Below are 23,104 nucleotides of genomic sequence, written 5' to 3'. Positions count from 1 at the left end.
TTTAGGCGGGATAAACTGGTTGCAATTATCTTTTTAACGGCCATTATTAGGTCATAACACGACTGAATGTGTACCACATGTAAAAACCCCATTAGTTTAGTTAAACTTTATAAAATATCTTGTAAAATTGCAGTGAAAATACAAAAAATGTAAAACTATATATTAATATATTGTTTTTAAAATTTGCGTGATTTACCAACCAACCAATTAATTATGTTTGTAAAATGTATGTTTGCTTTGAAGCAACGAGGAGGAAATACAGTAGATTAAATTTGGGCAGTAAGATATAAACTTCCTGAAAGCACAGCTGGGATTTAGTGGTAGTCAACGCCCTCTAGCGGTTCACGGTGAATGTTTTTAATCTTTAAATTCCCTCTGTCAATCAAAACAAATAAAAAAAGTATCTTTCAAACATTTCTTCAAATAAAAATCTGGTGTGTCAGTTGTGCATTTCTATTCCTTCAGCCCCACTCATTCCAACAAGAGTTGATTAATTGTGATTAATTTATTACTGAAATAATAAACTAATTTAGTAACTATTTAATCTTTCATGAGAGTATACAGACTGTGTACAAACATGCCATTTCATAAAAGAACAACAAGCCAAGACTGTAGAAAAGTTTGTGTATTTTGCATTTAAGATGAAAAAAACCTTTTTTTTTCTGTAAATATGTACATAGATCTTTTTTTTATTGAGTTAAATTATTTGTTTATTTACATGTTTATGTATTTCTAATATTCTACACAATAAGCTTAAGTTTTTAAATGAAAAATATGATGAATGTGTCAATTTTTTATCCGATTAATCGTCAGAATGCTCGATTATTAAAATAATTGTTTGCGGCAGCCTTAATTTCTTAATATATTTTTAAAAATACATAATTTGAAGGCTGTTGTGCCTCTGATTTGACCACCTATAGGCGCTCAAAGCTGCGCAAACTGATCCCGGTTAGGCGCTTCCCTGAATGGACCGGGACAATCCCTCAGATTACAGCTTGACCCACAGGATTTGTGCACCTGACTCGACCGGAAACAGTCAGAGATGAACCAACACTGATGTAGGTTTATTTTATCTTCCTGGATATAGTTAGGAAAGAACATTATAGTCACTTTTAGGGGTTTAATTTATGCAAGGCTGTAATATCTCCATGTGAGGCTTTCATAGCGGATTTTACGCAGATATTCCGGCTGAATTATGCAGAGGATGCGCTGTTAACAAAATCTGAGTTTATCACCAGATTATAATGAATGATATTCCTGCTTCCGGTGGAAACCTCGGCTGTAATCCTCGCAGATTTCCGCGCACAGATGGATTGCGTCCTGACCGTCAGCCGGGGACGCCACGGTATGTAAACTGGATGAATTCTGCCGCTATGTTTGCGCCTTTTTTACTGAACTGAATCTGAATCAAAATGAGGAAAGCTGTTCTGAAAGAAGCCGCAAAGCGCTTCCCCTGGCTGGCCAACGTCACCTTGTACGGCTGCTTGTTCGCCGGCGGGGATTTGGCGCATCAGCTGATTGCGCACAGAGAGCGCATCGACTGGAAACACACCCGCAACGTGGCCATCGTGGCCATCACCTTCCAGGGAAACTTTAACTACTTCTGGCTGCGCGCTCTGGAGAAACGCTTCCCCGGAAAATCCGCAGGGATGGTTTTCCGCAAACTGCTGCTGGACCAAAGCTTTGCGTCACCTTTGGCCACCAGCGTCTTCTACACAGGTGAGGAACAGGCGCATCTGAATCAGTCAGAGCATGATGGAAAATATTATACTGCTCAAAAAAATAAAGGGAACACTTTAAGTGTTAAACACCTGTTTAAGTGTTCCCTTTATTTTTTTGAGCAGTGTATATATTACGGCAATTTAATTAAAAGAAATAGAAAAGTATGTTTTACATACAGGAAATTGCGCCCAAACGGAGATATTTTTGACTTATTTATTTGAAAAATATGAAATCATTTAAGACCAATAATATAAAAATAATATCATAAAAACACAACTGTTAGGTAACGCAAAGAAATTAACCCACAGAAGAATTTGGGTTAGTTGGAAAGTCAAGTGGAAGGAAAACATCAGGGAGATTAAAAAATGAAACTTCTTTTGTTGATTATGGAAAGTAACTGACAGGAAATCACAAATCCTCTTTTCCAGAAACGCTGTATTACATAAGACCATTACTACTAAGGTTTTTAAAACATAAATGTTAGGTAATGCAAGGAGTTGGATTAGTTGGAAAGTTAAGTGGAAGGAAGAAATCAGGGACAGATTGGATATATGTTTTGAGAGTACAGTTTATTTCTGTAATTCAACCTTACAAACTGAAACTCATGTTATATATATTAATAACACTAAGAGAGACACATTTCAACAGTTTTTTGTTTTTTTGTGTGTGTGTAAATTTTTGATGATTATGGAAAGAAATCCCAAATCCACTTTTTCAGAAAAGTTCTATGATATAACTTATTACGTAACCCTAATATTTATGTTTTACCTAACATTTAAAACACATATGTTAGATAACACAAGGAGGTTAATCCACAGAAGTGCTGAATCAAATTACATAATGGAAAGTTAAGTGGATGGAAGAAATCAGGGACAGATTGGACTGTGGGTAGAATTATGCTTTTAAGTACAGTTTATTTCTGTAATTTAATTTTAAAAAATGTAACTTCTGTGTTAAATATATTAATAATACACAGAGAAACACAAAACAGCATTGGTCCGGTTCTGGTTCTCCTCGGCTCAGACGATCCTGGACCCATCTGCGTGTGCAGTCAGCACCTTCTAATGCTGCCTTAACATCTTGAATAGATTTTGTTTCACAATCCTCTTTCAAAGCTGGAGCTACGTTGCTTATTCACCTTTTTCTACCAGTTTTTTCCTTCCACTAAACTTCCCTTCCCTCATCAAATTTTTGGTTTTTGAAGATTTTATTTTTTGAAATATGGATTTTCTTGAAAAAGCAAGGAAATTTCTGAGTTCCAAAAGTCGAACATTTGCTTTAAAAAAACATGAGAAATGTTTTGATTAATTTCAGAAATTTTCTGCAAAGAAACAAAAGCAAACACAAAACAACTAGGAACTCTTTTGTTAAAAGTTGTCAAATTTACAAAAGTCGAAAATTAAAATTTTATTTTAGCGAATTGTCAACATTTGAAGCTCATAAATCTCAACGAGTTTTTTCTAATTTCAGATTTTTTTTTTCTTTTTGCAAATTTTCCACTTTTGTAGCTCAGATTTTTTAATTCCTGAGATCAATCTAACAATTTCTGAGTTTTTGGCAGAAATGTGCTCCTCCTCTGTTTTTCTAAAAAACAACAGTGGAGCCCAAAGTGGGCCCCTGAGGGCCGGCATCCTGCATGTTTTAGTTCTCTTCCTGGTTTAACGCACCTGGATCAAATCATGGCTCGTTAGAAGAACATTGACCTGCTGAGGAGGTTGTTGCTCCCACCAGGGAGGGAAGAACTAAACCATGCCGGCCCTCAGGGACCCACTTTGGGCACCGCTGACCTATAATGACCCTAACACATCACCATGCTATCTGGTGTGCAGGAGAAAATGTATTCTTTAGTTTTTTATCCCTTTATAGAACTGGAAACTGGCATGAAAAAATTTTAAATTTTATTTTAAATACTGGCTCTAATCTGAGTCTTTCTTCTGTCCTGCAGGTGTGAGTTTCCTGGAAGGAAAGGAAGACATCCTGGAAGACTGGAGGGAGAAATTCTTTAACACCTGGAGGGTAAAATATGAGAAAGTCACCTTCCTCTTCCTCACATGGTCACATCGCTAGCTGCCGGCAGCCAGATTAACCTACATCTCCCCGTGTGCCGCTAATGATGCGCAGTGTGCAGGGCAAACCAGGCAGCGGATAATGATGCCAGTAGGAGGAGAGATCCTGGCGCAGACTAGCGACCTGTTAGCAGGCGGTTACATAATCCAGGACAGCAGCATTTCATTTAGCTGCTGATCATGTAAAAATCTATAAAAACAAAAACTAATCTGATCAGAAACCCAGTAGTTTACAAACATCCTCAGGATTTGCTAGCATTGCTTTTAAACTGCAGTCAAATATTTTGGGTTTTGGCTTCTTCCTCTCTGATTGGCCTTTTGGTTTTTTATCTGGGTGTATGTAAACTTCTGACCTTTAGTGAGGTAAATTAAAGCTTATTTTTTTTATAGCACTTTTACAGAAACCTCATCTGACCACAAACTTCACAACATCGCAGGTAGATAAATGATTAAAGAAGTAATAAAATAATTAAAAATAAGATAAATATCAAATGATGATAATAATTCCAATAGTTGAGAAGACATACTTGATTTCGGTTGCAGCAAATTCCCAAAAACTGGAATTAATTATCTAATCTTCCCTTTTTCTTTTCTTAAAATAAATTTACAGAGAAATAAAAAATAAATCAACAATTGTAAAACTTTTCTATAATATGGTTGAGCCTTTATTCAGTTTCTCTTGTGTTTTTATTAAATAAAAAATATTTGAGCAGAGATTGTATCAACTGAGATTGTTGCAAGATTTTCATTTATATGAATTTTTCCCATTTTTTCCCAGACTGGACTCATGTACTGGCCCTTTATGCAGGTAACTATTAACATGCTACATTTATTTTGTTTTATTAATTCATAAAGCAGTTGCATAAAAAAACAGAAATGGTTTAGGTTTATTTTATTTATATGTATTTAGCAGTTTAAATTGTATACATTTTATATAAAAATACTTAGAAAAATTGTCTCTGTTGCTAAAAATGTTATTATGTAATTATTTGTATTTGTTGATTCAGCTTAGTGTTTAAAATGAGAGAATTTGCTAATTATTTTATATTTTTGTACATCTGATTACGTCCTTTTAGATGTTATGATCAGTTACTCTGTACTTGAGTAGCTTTTTATTAAACCAAATACCTTTTTTTGCAAACTTTTACTTGAATGTACTATATTAAAGTAGTGCTACTCTCTCTGTACCCACATCTACTGACCAACAGTCATGATCCAGATTATTTTATATGACTTTACAGCTTTTCACTTCTTGAGTTTGCTTTTAAAAAACAAATATCAGTCAAATATTGAATTTAATTATGGTTATTGTGTTAAGGTTAATACAATAAAATCCTTGTTTTTATTAGCTAAAAACTAAATAATATAATGTTTACACAATAAAGTTGAAAATTAACAACAATTTTAAACCTTTATTACATTAAGTCAGATTTTCTGATCAGTTACTTGAGAAGCTTTTTCACCAAAAACCTTTTCACTTTTGCTTTGTTCTTTCACACATGTACTTTTACATAAGTAGTAATATATAAAAGTTGTGCTACTCCTACTATAATAAAATGTTTAGGTACTTAACTCACTTCTTCAATCCCAATGCAGAGTACTTTAGAAGTACTATTTACAGGTTTTCACTTGTTGAGCTCAAATATTGAAACATTTTTAATTGAAGGTTAACTCAGTACAGTCTTAGTCTTTATTAGCTCAATAATATTAAACCTAAAAAGTAAAAAATTTTAGACCTTTATTAACTCTTTTCTTCTTTAAATGGCGTCTCCAGTTTCTGAACTTTGTCCTGATGCCGCTGCACATGCGGACCGCCTTCATGGGCTGCTGCGCCTTCCTCTGGGCCTCCTTCCTGTGTTTCTCCCGGCAGGACGGCGACGGCACCGCCACCGTGGCCCTGGCCTTCATCATGGACCCCCGGAAAACTCTGGAGGAGATGCGTGAGGCTCGGCTGGCCCGGAAGAGGCATAAAATTCAGAGGGAAAACTAAATGTTTTCGTCTATATCCATCTCAAACGCACACATGCAGCAACAAATCAGGCAGGAAATGTCTGAAAAAAGACTTCAGCTTTATTCAACGCCAAGAAGTTATTGAAGTACCCATTTATGGTCTGACGCAGCCACTGGAATGTCAAGAAATAAAACTGTTTATTGAGTAAAATTGGGGTCAGGCAGCTAAAAAAACAAAGGTAAATGGCAGTATTATGATAGTGCAGCCAGAAAAATCCATAACTAGATTCAATTTAGACCAAATGAGGGAAAATGTCCAAACGCTTTGATCCAGAAATTATGCTTTAGTCTAATAACTGGGGTTTACTGCTAGGGAACCAAAAGGACAAATTGGGCGCAATTAAAAACTCTAAGGCTTAATAACTTCTGTTTTTCACCAGCTGTGCCTTTACCTGGTGATGTGACTGCCATAATCTGCAGTAATCCATCAAACATGTGATTCAATTCTAGTTTGTGTCATGGATCACAAACTTAATACTTGAAAATCCGTTTTTTTATCTGGGAAATATGAAGAAGCTTAGAAAATGTAAGCAGAAATGAAAAAATACTCGTGAATTCAAGGTAAGATTGGGAGATTATCTGTTAATAATCAATGAATAAAGCAGTTTACAGGTCATGAAGGATGAATGTGGATTTGAAAAATGGTAAAGATCTAAACCAACCACAGACTTTTAGGTGTGTAAAAATTTATTTTCTTTTATCTTTTATTTTCTGTGACTTGCTGATAAACCTAAAACATAAAACAGGCAGACCAAACATCAAATTCAATTAAATTAAAATAAATATATACTAATTAATTTAGGTTTATGAGTTAATCATCACTCCGATCATATATTTATGCAGCACTCCCGAAATGGAGCTAAATTGGTGCCATAAAGTTTAGTCAAAAGATAAAATATTTGAAACAAACAAACAAAAAAATGATTTGAAACTGAAAAAAGTTTCGAATAAAGAAAAATAAGATTTGAAAGTGAAAAAAATTTCAAAACTACTTTTCAGATAAATTTTTTTCACTTTCAAATTTTTCCTTTTTCAAAAAAATTGTATTTTCAGCTTTAAAACATTTTTGTTTAAAAATATTTTTTCAATCTTTTTTAAACAATGTTTATGGCCCCAATTTAGCTCCATATTTTTCTCATGTTTTTATCATTCTTTCTTAATTATTTTACCTAAGATGTTTTTTTTATATAATTTTTTTCCAGATAATTTTCAGGTCTTCTCACTGTCTCCTCATTTCAGTTCATCCATCATCAAAACCTGCTTGGATCTCTTACAGCAGGGGAGCCCAGAGTCGGTCCTCGATGCCCCGCATCCTGCCCGGTTTAGTTCTCTCCCTGGTGGTAGTAACAACCTTTTCAGCAGGTCAGGGTTCTTCTTAAGCCTTCTAACGAGCCTCATTGGATCCAGCTGTATTAAACCAGGGAGAAACTAAAACATGCAGGACGCCGGGCCTCCAGGACCCACTTTGGGCTCCCCTGACTTACAGGTTAATTGGTCTTTCTTAATTGCCCTTACGTGCAAGTGTTTGTTCTGTTTGTTATTCATAAATTTCTGGTTCACAACAAATATTATTTAAAAGTGCTTTGCTTCCAAAACAGAAATATATAGTCAATTAAATCCAGTGTAGTAGGATTATTGTATAAAGTCATTTAGATGCAATCAATCTGTTATAACCTGTTCAGTGTTATAAAACAAAGCAATCAGTTTATAATGCCAGAAAGTAAAAAGGTAATCCTAATACCAACTGAGACCCAATATCCTTATTTATTTACATCCTTTTCCTCTTTATTTTGACTTTTAGCCCATTAAACTCCCTTTAACTTTATGTAACTACTTATTTAACCACATATCTGTGACTTTTTATCCATATTTCTGGTCAAAACTGAACACTTTGTGAACTAACTGTCCAATATGAAGTTAAAAAATAGTAAAAAAGTAATTTACCATGATTTATAATGTAAATTACAAATGTATCAGTTACAAACACTGGAATCCCCTGTTATTTCTGTAGAAATCTGAAGCTACTCTACCTTATTACTTGAACCGTCTGATTGGTTGCCATCAACCCATATACCTTATTGTGTTCTTACCTGAGCCAGACTCAAAGACTGTTTTTTGTTGCTGAATTCTAGCAGAAAGGAAAACATACAAAAATCGGACGGGTATTTTTTTGTTTTTGTTTTTTGTCTCATTGTCTCCTTTTCATAATAAAGGGAAACTGTAACCTGTAACAATAAAGCAGTCAAACAGCTTCCAGCTCCAGGCGTTATGTCACGACTCTAGCCACAATGAGATTTGATAAAATTGTGTCAGAGCTAAGCCACCTGAAAGTAGATTCTCACGCTGTCAAGATGGCGGAATTGATCCTGTAACAAGTTAAAAGTGTCGATGTCAACAAGCGGCTAGCTGTCCAGGACAGGCCGTCGTCTTCGTCAGCTGTTCTTGTTGCACTTCAATCTGGGGATTTAAGGCCACAGAGTGAACGGCCCAGTTATGCAATCGCCATGGTTACCTGCCTCTTCAGAAAGGGGGAGGAGCTTTCTTGTATCTCAACATGGAATTTCTACAGTTGTCATGGTTACGCTTACCATGGTTACTGTTTATTTTTTCAGAATTTGTTTTTACTGTCATTGCGCTAGAGAGCGCCACAAAGTTTAAAAAATGGCAACTCTCAAAACTGAAAAAAGCAAAACAAAACATTGTAATCTTTCTCATTCCAGTGCAAATAAATAAAAAAATATATTTAAATAAAATAAATATATACAAATATACTGTATATAGTAGAAACACAGAGAAACATCTGGGCTGCTTTAAAAAATACAACTTAAATATGTTAATATAGTACACAGTAAGTGTATTATAGTAATAGACAGTTACTAGTTTTTTTTGGAGGAGGGAAAATCCAAAATCAGAATCAGAATTCCTGTATTGTCATTTTGCAAGAAAGCATAGAGGAGAGAGAGAAGGAGGAAATTTAACAGACATGGAAAACCCTTACATCCTCTTCATGAGACAGTCTTGGGAAAACAAAGTGTCTTCGGTCAGAATCTTCTTCAAGTTCACTGCAGCACAGACTGCTACAAGAGGTCTTTCCATTACTATCTACAATAACTCTTTGAAGAATTTTAATTAATATGAGTTACAATAACATTTAATTTACCCTTGGGATCAAGAAAGTATTTTTATATAATAAATCATGTTAAAAGTTGCAGTATAACCTTAAACGACAGTCACTAATTAATTTGTTATGTTGCTAGCTAAGCCAAGCTAACCAAATGTTAGCATTGAGGTCACTTGCAAAACATATAAATAGTGTCATATTGACCTACAGAACAATGCCTTTAAAAGATTTCCCTTTGGTATCGGTGAAGGTCAGGGACTCATGCCTGTAATCCACTGTAAGAACTGACTCAATGCTAAAAACGTGCAGCCCAGATATGAGGCAGGCAGCGACGGACAGGACTGGTGGACTGGCATTTGTGAGTGGTGATGGCTCATGTGGATTATCTGGGATCAGATACCCCCGTCTAATCCCACAGGAAAAGACACAGCTGACCCAAATTCACCTCTGACCCACCAACAGGAAGTGAACATCTCCAATCAGAATCAAAGATACTGTTTTTTTAAAGCCAGACTTGGATACATTAGTCTCAATTTATTGTGGATATTATACAATGTACACTTACTATTATTTGTCTAAGCTTCCAGAACTACATATAGAACTTTTTTTTTTAGTTTCTTGATTTCTTGGTACAACCTCTGCTATTATAAACTCTCCGCTGATTAATAGTGTTGATACTGCTTAAGATATGTGTAGCTTATGTATTCCAAAACCAGTCGGACTATATTTTAGGATCATCATCCACTCAATACTCAACTGCACTGCTGTTTCAACCATCCAGGAGTCAATTTAAGGGAAAAATTAACAATTTTGAGGAAGTTGTTCTTTATTATACCATCCAATTTGTAAAATCCACCAGCAATGAACGCAAACCGACTGAAAACATGAGAACTGTGTCAACAAACTTTAAGTTTGTGCCCAGTTCAATTATTTGAAATTAATGTTACAAATTTAGTAAGAAAGTGGTGAAATGTTCAAATAACTAAATTCTGTTTGAAGCTCAAACTGAGACAACATAATAAGAAATGCTGGAAAAATAATAAAGTATTATTCCAGTGCAAAAAGCACTTTCAACCCATAAAGAGCTAGGGCAATTTTCCACCAGTATCAATAGTTCAACTCCTTGGAATATCCAAACCTAATACCATAACTATCTCAATTAATTACCTTAGGTGATCACCAAGAAGACACTGTTTTAAAATAGTTTAAAATAAATGATTGATTTCACGTAAAAGCTTGTTTGAGTGTTCTAATGAAGCACTATTTAAGTCTGACGTCATTTCATTTTAGTTATTTGGAATTAAGCTTCTTTGCTTTTGTTTTTATTTCATTTTGAATATATATATTTTTTGATTTCTAGAAACATAGCGAACATTTTTCCAAGTACTGTTTACACGTTTTCCTACTACACGTAAAAGCAGCACCACCGTGTGGCAATCCGTCGAAATTTCTGTGTGAATTAATGCTCTGTCTATTCCCACCACTCTGATTGGACTGTCACCCTTGCAGCTCGCCCAATTGCTGTGATTGACAGAAACGCGTCCAATAGCGACAAACAACAAGAACGTCATCTAATTTGTTATTGGCCAGTTGACGTTGACAAAATGAATGGCAAATTTTATTGTTCGACGCCTTCCCGAAGCGGCGAGTAACTTTCTGACTTCCAACTCAAGGCAAGTCCTTTTAAATTTGTCTAATTCCATCGAATTGTGCGAAAGTTTTCCCTAACTCTTAGTTTATAGTGAAAATGACTTTTCTAGAAGGGTTGGGGTGAAGTTTAGTTTGATAAGGAAGAGTTTAAGAGGCAAACGGGTCAAATGTTGGTCTGAGCTGGGATTTAAACGGTTAAACTCCGTTAGCCGAATCAGCTAGCGGTAACTTTAGTTTTACTCCTTCAACTTTTCTGTTATACTTTCCATAGTTTTATAGATAATACTCGGGCTTTAAGCACATCTCTAAGAGTTTGGGTTAGTTACCATAAACAACAGGCTAGGTGTGAAGTTATGTTTAGCTCGGTCTTCTGTTAGTTCCGTTTTTCAGACCCTCGGGTCAGTCTTTGTAGTGGAACTCTGTTTGTTTGACTCAAATGTAAATAAGTAATAAATGTTCCACAATGACAGAAAGTTTGGTTGTCAAAACATTCCAGGTTTGTTTTGGTGTTTTCTTAACCCGTAAATGAATAGCCACGTATGAATAGTTAATGAAATGATCTTTTGCTGATAATACCAGGCAAAAATGAGACAAATTTACTAAAAATGATCTGTTTTCGGTTACAGACAAACACAAACCTTCACTAGTTTGCTACTAATACAAGAATATTACATCATCAGTTATGTATTTCATTTACGTACAAAAATAAGAAAATACTGGGGCAAAATGAAAATAACGATTATAAAAAATTAAGTTAAATGCCTTTTAATACTTAAAATATTCAAACAAGATGAAATTGTATACAAAATAACTATTGATTTATTTTTCCCAACATGTATAATACTAAATTGTCACATTTTAACATTTACATCACATCTAATTAATTCATAATTTAGTATTTGGAAGTATACATTGTAGTGTTTCTACTCCATTACACGAATTAATATTGATTTCAAAACAATGTTTATTTTATTTTTATAAAAAATGTTTTGGCAAATTAACAAAAACATATTTTTGTGTTCCGGTTTTGTATAAAACCATCACTCTACACTTTGATACTTACTTAAAATGTATGTATTTTTAGTTATGTTTCTCAAACATGACCACATTTAATCAAATAAATGTTTTGTAAGATGATGAGTCGGATTTAAAAAAAGAGTTCATTCTGCAGATTATTTTGTTTAAAAGATGCTAATTAGAAAATAATTAAATCTCTTTTTTTAAATAAGAATGTAAACATTTTATTGTCTAAAATGCAGTACTTCTAGCATCGACATGCTGAAAACTCAGCTCTCTTTTTCTTTTTTTATCTATTTTTTAGAGTTTAAACTATGTGAAGCTAAAACTGCCACTTGAGCAGCTCTGGGTAGAACATATTTACAAAAGAAATATTTTAAATGCAAAATTTCTATATTTTTCTTCACAGGTTTGGCCTGATTAGTGCTCTGTGTGTTCTTTCTGCAAATTACTTCTTTTTCTGAGTTTGTATACTGCAGTTAACGATTAAGCGTTTCCTAATTAGTATTTGATTAATCGATTATTTATTATTTACATAATTGATTTAGCACAATTTAATAATTTCAGCCCTGTAAGAACTTTTGCTTTTCTTAACATTTTCTACATATGAATCATGCTCATTTAAAGAAATCCAATTATACACTAATTAGGTAACTTCTGAAGGCAGTTGGTTGTATTAAATGTTATTTGTTTGACTGTTCCAGGATACAGAAACCATAAATGGTTGACCAACAGTAAGGGGTGTGTTTCTGTTTCTGTGTGTCGGTGCAGGACCAAAGAGCCCGCTGAGCCGTGACCGCGCTGGAGATGGGGGACCAGGACGCGCCTCAGTTTGGATCCGTGGAGGAAGAACTGGAGCACTGGAAGGAGGAGGCGGCCCGGCACCAGCAGATGTTCGTTAGCTCTTTATCTTTTACTCCAACCGCTTCCTTATCTAATCTGGAAGCATCGTAATTTACAAAACAGTGAACATACAGCTTTACCTTTTCTTTGAATCCAGAATGTCCAAACTTTTTGTATTTATGGGCCATAAATGTCAAGTTGGAACTAAAGTTTTAGTATTTTTCTCTATAATTGTATTCACAAAAACTATTTTGCTTTTTTTTTTAACCTGCTAATTAGATAATAAACTATTATTATATCTTGACAATTATTATATCAATCGGATTTCTGTAGACAATTATTGTAGAGTTGAAACAAAAAACGGGTCTGGCAGTTTTGCCATATTTAAAAAAGCAACAACAAACTGTGTCCCACATTTTCACATTGATCATCTTTTTCTAGATTTGATTTTGTTCAATTTAGTTTTATTTTTTCTAAGTTTATTAAATTGTCATGTCCAAGTCTGAATTTAGTTACAGCCACAGGATGTTTTCGGTGCAAATTATTAATAAATGATATTAAATTGAAAGCAAATAAACAAATCCATATGTTCCTTTTTAAATATGAAAATAAACATTTTATTGTCTAAAATGTAAACAGATTTCTTTAGTGAATGCTTGATCATTTGAATCAAAGGATTTTGTTTGCAGAATTTGAACCAGGTGAAGGTGAAACTGCCATCTGAGAAGTTTTGGGTAGAACAGGTTTACGTTTTTTTATTTTTATTTTTTATCTTAAATCCAAAATGTTTGTATTTTTGTACAGTTTCAACTTAATTGCTGCTCTGAATATGTTCTTCCAGCAAAAGGCCTGTTTTGAGTCTGCATACTCCAGTTAATAACTTATTGATTACTAAATTAGTTGACAGTTATTTCAATAATCGATTCATAACAATTAATCTGATTGTTTCAGGCCTGATTATTGTTATTATAAAATAATAAAATACTATTAATACTACTACTATACAATAGAAATAACATTACTACTACTTCCAAAAAAGTAATAAAAATAGATTTCTATTAACATTAACACATTTTCTTTACTATTATTATTAATATTTTTTTATTATTTTTAACAATAATTATAACAGTAACAAATAAATAATTTTTAAAATGTACATTAAGGTAAATTATTTTGACGCCGAAGAAAACTTTTTTTTTCTCGAAGCAATTAATAAAAAGTTATTGTACATAATCTTGGAACCCTTTATTTTGTAAAAGTAGTTTCCTTTATTGATTTTATCGGTTTCCATGACGATTGCCATTCACAATATGGCTGCCGGCAGAAAAGAGAACGCCGACTGTTTGCTCCTCTTTCTCTCTGATTGTGACGAGGTTGTATCCTCACCTTTGTGATGTTTAGATATTTTGTCACAAAATATTAACTTATGTGTGTAAAAATATCCAATCTGTCAGGATTTTTATGTGTTTGTAATGAGTTCTGATTATGACACTTTGACTGTGAAAACACCTTTATGTTTTTTGCACTAATATGTTTGAGGAGTTTAAAGCCACGTCTGTCCTGTTGTTTAATGAAACCCAACCTGAACACTTTGGATGTTTTTGTCTTGTGTTCTCAGTGCGGTGGAAGCGCAGGAGGAGCTGCAGGAGTTTCAGCAGATGAGTCGGGACTACGAGGTGGAGCTGGAGACGGAGCTGAAGCAGCTGGACACCAGGAACCGGGAGCTTCTCTCAGCCAACAACCGTCTGCGCATGGAGCTGGAGAACTACAAGGTAGTCAGACATGGAGGGTTCGGCAGACATGCATACGCCTGCAGGAGTTGCATTAATTTGCATGAAACCAACTGACCGCCGAGTGAATCGGTTCAAACTGGGAATTTTCATATCCGTCAGCTGATAATAGGTCTCCCTGCAGTGAATTTGTTTCTCTGGTTGTCTTATCCGAGCACAGAGCAGCCTTCACAGAGCATCGATTCAGGGATGAAGAGGCAGCTGACGGCTGCTCCTCCTCCTCCTCTCTGTGTCTGGAGGCGATGGCAGTGCTGAGCAGCGACGACTCTTCTGATTTTATTGGTTTATAATCGCCCCAGAGCGGCAGCTGCTGCTTTATTAGGAAATATGTTCAGGTTGAACTCGTGTTTGCTGTAAACAGAGCTCTGGGTTTTGATCAAAAGTTTAAAAAGTGAACAGGTTAATGTGTGACTTTATTGTTCATATGGTTGCAGAAAGCCAAACACACACTAACCACACAGTTACAGCAAACAAACAGGAAGTCCAGGAGTTTTGTCTCTATGAAAGCAGATTTCATGATGTCATCACTATTAAGTACCAAAATGCAAAACCTGTGTATGGCAGGCCAATTCAACATGTAATTATTTTCTTCTGACTATATAATTAAAATTAAAATGAGTTTTGACTATCCTGGCTGATAATTGGATGCATCTTCAATTTGATGAGTCAAAACGTCTTTCTAGATGTTCGGATGACGTCAGTGGATTTGTGATTTGAAGTGTCACACACCGCAATCACAACCCAGGATATCGAGAATTAAAATTATGACTCATCAAAATTACATTTTTATAAATCTGGATCAAGAAATTGAGTCCAAGGCCCCCTTATGCTGCCACTGAGCTGTCCAAACAGTTGCCTGCAGAATTTTGGGTTTTCTGTACAAAATGGTCAGAAAATGCCACAAAGTAGGAAAAGCTGAGCAGTGTGGAGCGCTGCACCTACAAACCGGCTCAGAAGAGCAAAAGCTGCAGCTGATTGCTGCCGACTCATTTAAAAGCTGAAAATGAAGCATTTTCAATTTTCCTTTTTTCGTTACGTTGACATTAAAATTTCAGAGTGATAAGTAAATCTGAGACATTTGAAAATTTAAATTATTTTGAAACTTAAAAAAGATTTGACACTGAAAACAAAGATGCGAAACTACTATTCAGATTGAAGGTGTTTTTCTGTTACAGATTTTTTGTTTCAAATCTTTTTTTCTTAGTTTTAATTTTTTGTTCTTTTGCACAAACTTTACTGCCCCAATTTAGCTCCGTAGAATCTGATCCCACACTCAGGATCAGAAACACCTCCTGGCTGTTTTTCTGCTCTTTTAGAAGATCCTGTTCTTATAAAGTGACATTACGTAAAAGGAGCTGCCGGTTTTATAATCATGTTTATTTTTTTCACAGTTAAAATATTTGTATTGCTCTCTAGACCACAGTAGGTTTTTAAAATGTCTAATTTTTTGCTTTTGGTTGAGGCTTTTGGATCAAAACTTGATGTTATCGGAGCAGCAGCCGTTCTTATCTCCAGGAATCTCTGACATGTTGAAGCTTCACGCTGCTTTACTCAATCCTGAAGCGGCTCATTCGTTTGATGTGTGACTTTCTGTGGAACCGGCGTGTAAATCTGCTAAGTCATCATCTGACTCTGGTCTTTCTTTCTGCTTCTGTTTTTTGCCAAATTCAGGACAAGTACGAGACACATCACTCTGAGGCGTGCCGACAGATCTCCAACCTGGAGGGAGACCTGGCCGAAACCGCGGCCGTCAGAGATCAGCTCCACAAGTACATCAGGGAGCTGGAACAGGCCAACGACGACCTGGAGAGGGCCAAGAGGTCAGCAGGTTGACACCTAGCTAAAGCACTGAGACGTTTCAAACTCGCTCTTCAGCTGTCTTCAGCTCAGTCTCTCTCATTTATCTTCATCCCTTTCTCTCCATTCAGCTGTCTGCTGCCCTGTTTCTCTTCCTTGAGCTTCCATCTCTGTCTTCAGCTCTGTCTGTACTAAACGCTTGTTAAATAAAGGAGAAGTTCTTCTGTTTTCTAGAGCGACCATCATGTCTCTGGAGGACTTTGAGCAGCGGATGAACCACGTCATAGAGAGGAACGCCTTCCTGGAGAGCGAGCTGGACGAGAAGGAGAATCTCTTGGAGTCGGTTCAGAGGCTGAAGGACGAAGCGAGAGGTGAAGTTCTGAGGAAGTCAGTTTTTATTTTAGTGAGGATGCATTCTCTGGGTGTACGCTTCTCTGCGTTTAGCTACTTCATCTGATTTCAGTAATTTGGATATCAAAATGTTCAGCCGTCTCTGTCTTCAGCTCTGTCTCTCTTCATGTGTCTAACATAAAGACATGTTGAACATGTTCTTAAGGGCTCTGTCTCAAAAATGCTCTTTCTTGAGCTGTCTTCAGCTCTGTCTCTCCTCAGCTGACTTCTGTTTTATCGTTCCCTTCAGCTCCCTTCAATTCTTTCTCTCCAGTTTTTTTTTAGCCCTGCTCTTCTCTTTTTATCTCTTTCTTTGTCTTCAGCTCCCTTCAGGTTTTTCCTCTTTCTTCATCTCTGTCTTTCTCTGTCTTTCTCCTCAGCTCTCTTCAACCCAGTCCTTCTTTCTTTCTTTCTTTCTTTCTCTCTCTCTGTCCTTGACTCTCTTTAACTTTATTTCGCTCTCTCAGCATCTTCTGGTGGGTTCATTCAGCAGATTAGGATTCTCACTGCTGTTTTGCAAAGAACAGAAATAGTTTTAAATGTTTTTGATTGTGTGTGTGTGTGTGTGTGTGTGTGTGAGACAGACCTTCGGCAGGAGCTTGCTGTGCAGCAGAAACAGCAGGTGCAGGACAGGAAGCCTTCCATCAGCAGCTCCGTCAAAGAGCCTTCGTCCTCTTCGTCGTCGGCGGGGTTGCCGACCCCGCCCCTCACCCCCCCAGACAGTAGGATGGAGGATAAAACCTCGGCTCCACCCAGACCTGTAGCCTCCTCTGAGGACATCAGCACGCCACCGCCCTCCGTCAGCAGAGGTCAGACTGAGAGTTTAGCTTTTATTAGAGCTGGATTTATTTTCTGTCCATATTTTCACCAGTTGGTTTGTTTCTCAGCTGAAAGCATCTCTGCGATTCCTCTCACCACGTCGGCGAGAATCTCTGCTCTGAACATCGTCAGTGAGCTGCTGAAGAAAGTCGGGGTAAGATCCAACGTGGGACAGATTTTGACAGCGCCGCTTGATCTCCAGCTGGACTTCCTGCTGTTCTTTGGGTCGTTGTCCTGCAGCAGAACTCACCTGAGCTAAAACTTCCTGGTTACTGAGAAACCTCACCGTTTCCTTCCCAGAGCCTGGAGTCGAAGCTAGCGTCCTGTCGGAATTACGTCAACGAGCAGACGGCGAATCGCAGACGCCACAGCGGAGGATCTGGATCAGCGCCGGCCCAGAGCAACCCATCAGAGCCCCATCCCACCAACGGCCTCTACAACAAGGGGTGAGCAGCTCTGGGGAGGGTTATTTACATCCACAGCTAACCGCTAACTCTCCTGTTCCTCCAGTCTCGTGAAGAGGCTGGACTTTGGTGCAGGATCCAAGCTGCTGCTGTGAACCCGACCGGACCTCTCCGTCTCCTCTTAGCGGGTCAGGATGGTCCAAACCTCACCTGGACTCGGTTGGTACCTGACGGACCGCACTGACACCGAGCAGCTGAGGCTAAACGGATGGAGACGCTGGAGGTTTAGTTGGTCTTTTATCAGGACTTCCTGTTCAGCACTTGCACTTGTCTTGAACGTCCGTTCTGGACTTTTTGTTCCGACTCCCTGAGTCTGGATTTGAAGACATATTTTTATGTGTTCAGACTCAATGAGAAGCTAAATTCATTAGTTGATTAAAACAGTGAAAGTTTGCTTCTGATGTTTGAATTTTAGGAGGAGACGTTTTTCTGTTCACCTTACTTTGGTCCATTCAAAGTAAGTGGAAGCAAGTCACATGCTTTCCGGTTTGCTAGCTAACACCTGATGGTCTGTAGTTAGAGTTTTCTCATTATTCGTCCTGAGGGGGCGTTTATGCTTTTTGATCTAGATGTATAATTATAGATGGGAACGCACACCTGGAGCACAGCTGTGTGTTGCATCAACTTGTGCCTTCAGGAAGCTTACTGAAAAAAAAACGGGTTTGAGAAGAATCGTTCGTCAATCACTTTAGCTGAGATACATAGTGGTTGCTATAGCGATTCCCACCTTTTTTGGTTTGTTATGTTTACTTTATGATGAATTTTTTTATTATTTTTAATGTGGTTGCCACGGTAATTTCTGGATTTTTTTTGTTGGTTCTCTGCCACTATTTCTTACCTAGTTGCCATAGCAACATTCCCTTTCTTTTTTTTTTTTTTACACTAACATAAAAAAACATATCCCAGCTTGTGATTGGCTCTTTTCTGCCATTATTTTCTTTTAGTGCTGAATGCTGAATGGCTGTGCTTACTGGCCTTTGTGGTGAAGTTCTTGGAGCTTTTGTTTCAGTCATCAGAATTTTGACCGTTTGTTGTTTTTTATGGGCGCTCTTGTGACTTTTTCCTTTTATTTTTTGTCCTAGTTGCCATGGTAATTTTCCCATTTTTCCTTTTTTGAATCTGGTGTAACGGGAGAAAATAATACACGTTTAAAGGTGTCTTAAATAAGATAGTGTTTCCCTCATTTTAATGGTTGCTGTGGTGATTTTAATGACCACCTTTTCTTTGTCCAGTTGCCATAGCAACATTTACCAGGCACTTTTTTAAGGCACATCTCAAATAGTATCCCAATCTGTGATTGGCTGATTTCAACCATCTTAATTTTATTTTCTTGTAACTGTCATGTTAAATTCCTCCGGGCTCTCTATACTCACTACCATGATTCCCACCTTTTCTCTGGTTGCCATGGTGATTCCCACCTTTTCTCTGGTTGCCATGGTGATTCCCACCTTTTCTCTGGTCAAGCACTTTTCAGTAGCGAGAAATACACTTTAAAAAAGATTATAAATACTTGCTGTGTAAAACCTATAGGTAGTATAGACATTTTTCCTTGACTGTGAATGTGTGAATTATTTACTGTAAAGATTTGTAACGGATGTTGATGTTTAGTGTATTAGGAAGCACAAAGACTCGGAGGAAATTTAGCTAATTTGGCCACAACAGGATGTAGAACCATCCTGAAGTTCCCAGTTTGTGGAAACTGGTAAAGCAGACACTGGACAAAAGAAAATAAAATGCTTCTTTTCTGATGCACATCGTACTTTTGAAGGGGAAATTGGAGCATAACAATAGTTTAGATTATAGTTAAAACCTAGACTAAACGATTAAAGCCTTCATGTTTGAGCCGTTTGTGTTATAAACAAATGAATTCACCCTTTAAACTCTGAAATATGACAGCAGAGCTTCCAGTTTCACACCGTCCGAAAAGTTTCACATCGTCTCGGCGCTCCCGTCCGCAAAGCGCCGTGAACCTTCAGCTCCACGCCCTCCACTGTCCACAGAACAACACAAACGGGCCGAACCGCCCGAGGCAAACGTTCCCCTTTTCAGGGTCGGGTTTCAGTTACAGAGCTGCTGCACTGCAAAAACACACAAAGTAGTTTTTGATTTTGATCTAGTGCAAATATCTTAGTGCACTCGAAATAAGACAAACTAAACTTACAAGTAGCTTTTTAGCAAGATAAAGGAGCTTGTTTGAAGTCTGATTTCTTGATATTGATGGAAAAATAACTATTTCCAATCACAGATTATTTCAATTTTAACTGGAGAAAACTGTCTTGATGTAAGTGAAATAATTTGCCAGCGGAGCTAGAACTTTTTTTTATCAATATTAAGGTATTATTTACTTTAAAACGGATTTGATTCAGAGTCATATTTATTGGGATTTTTAGAAGGAAACTGAAAAAGATGCAGTTTTATTAAAAATTAAACAAAATCCGATTCTGCTGATGGAGCAACAAAGCGCCTATTTTACGAGAAATTACAAAAACAATCATAGATGTTTTAAATAAGCAGACACTGTTTTCCAGAGGAAGATCCTGTTAGTGAGTTTTTATTGGCACCCTGAAGGATCGAGTGTTGAGCTGAATGAGACGAGTCAGGCAGGAAAAATAATCTACAATGAGCCGCGCAAAGGTATTACTGCAGTTTGATTCATATCGACATGAATTTTAATAAGATCAGATCAGCACAAAGTAGGACATATTTATAAATTAAGACAAAACACAAAATCTCACCAAGTAGTTTTTGTCTAGTTTCTCATGCAAATATCTTAGTAAACTGAGTTTCAGCGAGATGTATGGGCTTGTTGTAAGTCAATAATTCATTAATATTGATGAAAAAAGTGCTAGTTTTTCCATAAATATGTACTACTACATATTATTTCACTTACAAAAACATTTTCCCACACAATAAGTGAAATAATCTGCCAATGAAACCAGAACTCCATCAATAATAATGAATTGACTTAAAACAAGCTCCTATTATTATAAGTTAGTTTTGTTTTATTTCCAGTGCAATAAGATATTTTCCCTAGAAACGAGGCCAAAATACTTGCCTAGATTTAGCATTTTTGCAGTGTAATTTATGGTTTGCACATTTTTGCGCCTTTATATTCAAACTCTGAGTCAACATTTAGTTTTGCTTTAAATTTCTCCAGATTGTTTTCATGAAGCTGGGGAAATCCTCATAGAACAAATATTAATTATTCACAGATGATGGCCACTTCTGGTTAGACCGGATTTTACCTAAATGTATAAATGCACACCACACTTTTCAGACTTTGTGTTGTTCTGTTTTATAAAGTCCCAACAAAACCCACTGAGGCTTGTAGTTCATGTGGCAAAATGTTTTGAAGTGCAGCACAGAGTTGGAATAAAAAGGTTCTTGATTAATTCAGAGGATGAACCAAAGTTTAATATCGCAGGTTTTCCTGTTGAGTCTGAACCAGAACCTTTGATCCGTCCAGAAATCTGTTACTATTTTTACAACTTTAATTGAGTTTAACGGGAGAGAAGAAGAAGAAATCTGCAGCTCCAGGATCTAAGCTTCACTGAAGAAAACGTGTTTTATTCTTCTGTATGTTTACTAACACAGGATGAATGTGATGTTTTGTTTTTTACCTTCACTGCTGCTTATGATGTTTCTGAGAAAGGCAATAAAACTCATGCCTGACAGAAACGTCTCATCTTTTTTATTTTAGTCTTGATTCACTTTAAAATCTTGCAAATGAACTAAAGTAGCAGATTTAGTAGAAAAAGTTGCCATTTTACATTAAATTGAGGAAATTTAGAATAAAACATGAAATTATTATTTTTTCCTCCCCCATAACTTTTTATAAAAATCAGCATCTCATGTACTCTGATTATTGTATGACCCAAAAAACTTAATCGACACCACTTATCAAAATTATAAGTTTGAGTTTTTTTCAAATGTTTATTAAGTATTAAATTCTGGTTAAGTTCTACCAATTGTACCCTCTGCTGGCAGAACAATTACATCCCCATTACTGCAAAAACACACTCAGCTCCACTATAACACTTTAAAATGTGTTTATTTCCAATAAATTTAGATAATTCATAATCAGAAAATATCTTTATTTGCTTTCTTTATCAACCTATAAATATATTATGGCATATTTCAAATGATCTTTTTCTCATTTTGCGTCACAAATTTTTTACTCCGGTTAGAATAATTTCTATTTTCTAAACTCCAACGCTGACATGAATCTACATTATCTTGAAATGAAAAGTGTATAAATATATTTTAATAATAAATGAGGCGTGGGGTCGTTTCACTCGTCAGGGCAGCAGGGGTACGCCTCATCGCGTTCATCCGGGGAGCATGTGGGAGGAGACGGAGAGGGACGTTCCTCTTCCTGCAGATCCAGAGAGTTTTCTTTGACCCGCCGGGTCGAACCGCCGCTCAGACCCGCGGCGCTCCTGATCCCGCCGCCACCGCCGCTGATCCGAGAAGCGTTGAAGGCCGGATCCCCTCCGCCACGCCTGAGGGGCGGCCGCACAGCAGCAGGAAGAGAGAAGAAGATGAAGCACAGGAAGAGAAAGGTTAAAGCGCCCCGTAGAAACTGAAGCAGAGGGAAGGGGAGGAAGTTAATGCTCTTTTGTTTCCAGGTTTAAGAAGATTAGTAATGTCTGAAGGAAGCAGAGAAACAGGAGCAGCAAGACGTGAGAGGCAGAAAATGAAAATTTAATTCACAAATTATCTGAAATGATCAAAATCCAAACCCTTTAAGAGACAAAACAAAAACATTAATCTGTACAAATATTCATCTGAAAATGTACTGAAAATATTTCATTTGACCCGACTAAATTTATGTTTAGTTTATTTTCTCTTGTTTGTTTTTGTTTGTTTAATTTTTAGGAAATGTGTTAAAACTTTGAATTTAAAGAAACTTAAAAAACTAAATTCTTAATATTCTTGTATTTAAACAGAAATAACTGGTGATCCTAACTGACAAGAAGAGTTATTAGCAGGAGCCAGACCAGCCAAAAATATAGAATTATGTATTATCATGGACGGTTAGTGATGACAAAATTAAATATACCATAAAATATATATGTGTATAAATTAATTAAAACATCATTAAAATACATTATTCACAAAATAAATACATTAAATAATTAAATACATCAATAAATAAATAGATCATGAAATTATGACATATGTAGATAATTATGAAATAATTAAATCTACCTTTTTAAATAAAGGATTTAAATAATAAAATGTACTTTTAAAGATATCTTTTATATATAAAAATATTTATAGTTATTTCACTGTGTATTTATTCATTTTCATGGCTCCTGTTATGAAATAATTGGAAGTGATTTTCTGGGGGCCATGGCCCTCTCTGGCCCCCACTTGGGGTCGCCTCTGGTTATCAGTCAACATGTCAGACTG

At 36.3% G+C, this 23,104-nt stretch overlaps 3 protein-coding genes across 3 annotated transcripts in view; 2 read left to right on the top strand and 1 right to left on the bottom strand.

Annotated features, from left to right (window-relative positions):
• Nucleotides 1-906: 906 nt before the first annotated feature.
• mpv17l (MPV17 mitochondrial membrane protein like) lies at nt 907-6,702 on the top strand. The gene is made up of 4 exons (XM_028041614.1): nt 907-1,719; nt 3,668-3,738; nt 4,567-4,596; nt 5,563-6,702. Exons 1-4 carry the CDS (start codon nt 1,413-1,415, stop codon nt 5,776-5,778), a joined length of 624 nt encoding a protein of 207 aa, XP_027897415.1. The 5' UTR covers nt 907-1,412; the 3' UTR covers nt 5,779-6,702.
• A 3,738-nt stretch (nt 6,703-10,440) lies between these two features.
• LOC114160118 (nuclear distribution protein nudE homolog 1-like) lies at nt 10,441-18,083 on the top strand. The gene is made up of 9 exons (XM_028042548.1): nt 10,441-10,592; nt 12,358-12,479; nt 14,048-14,201; nt 15,891-16,039; nt 16,251-16,387; nt 16,991-17,215; nt 17,294-17,379; nt 17,526-17,671; nt 17,736-18,083. Exons 2-9 carry the CDS (start codon nt 12,394-12,396, stop codon nt 17,782-17,784), a joined length of 1,032 nt encoding a protein of 343 aa, XP_027898349.1. The 5' UTR covers nt 10,441-10,592; nt 12,358-12,393; the 3' UTR covers nt 17,785-18,083.
• A 675-nt stretch (nt 18,084-18,758) lies between these two features.
• The window catches only part of LOC114160119 (myosin-11-like), a 29,123-nt gene continuing 24,777 nt past the window's right edge, over nt 18,759-23,104 (bottom strand). Inside the window, 1 exon segment of the mRNA XM_028042549.1 lies at nt 18,759-22,191. Coding sequence (XP_027898350.1) covers nt 21,981-22,191 — 211 coding nt within the window. The 3' untranslated portion in view covers nt 18,759-21,980.

The sequence above is a fragment of the Xiphophorus couchianus genome, chromosome 16, assembly GCF_001444195.1.
Source record: "Xiphophorus couchianus chromosome 16, X_couchianus-1.0, whole genome shotgun sequence".
Classification (NCBI taxonomy): Eukaryota; Metazoa; Chordata; class Actinopteri; order Cyprinodontiformes; family Poeciliidae; genus Xiphophorus; species Xiphophorus couchianus.
This window is presented reverse-complemented; position numbering and strand designations above follow the sequence as displayed.

What these genes read in the sequence shown, in the direction of transcription:
- mpv17l (XM_028041614.1), top strand. Translation starts at nt 1,413, where the DNA reads ATGAGGAAAGCTGTTCTGAAAGAAGCCGCAAAGCGCTTCCCCTGGCTG. An exon ending in CACCAGCGTCTTCTACACAG is followed by an intron (nt 1,720 to 3,667) that starts GTGAGGAACAGG and finishes TCTGTCCTGCAG; the next exon opens with GTGTGAGTTTCCTGGAAGGA. An exon ending in TGTACTGGCCCTTTATGCAG is followed by an intron (nt 4,597 to 5,562) that starts GTAACTATTAAC and finishes TGGCGTCTCCAG; the next exon opens with TTTCTGAACTTTGTCCTGAT.
- LOC114160118 (XM_028042548.1), top strand. Translation starts at nt 12,394, where the DNA reads ATGGGGGACCAGGACGCGCCTCAGTTTGGATCCGTGGAGGAAGAACTG. An exon ending in AGCTGCTGAAGAAAGTCGGG is followed by an intron (nt 17,380 to 17,525) that starts GTAAGATCCAAC and finishes TTTCCTTCCCAG; the next exon opens with AGCCTGGAGTCGAAGCTAGC. An exon ending in AACGGCCTCTACAACAAGGG is followed by an intron (nt 17,672 to 17,735) that starts GTGAGCAGCTCT and finishes CTGTTCCTCCAG; the next exon opens with TCTCGTGAAGAGGCTGGACT.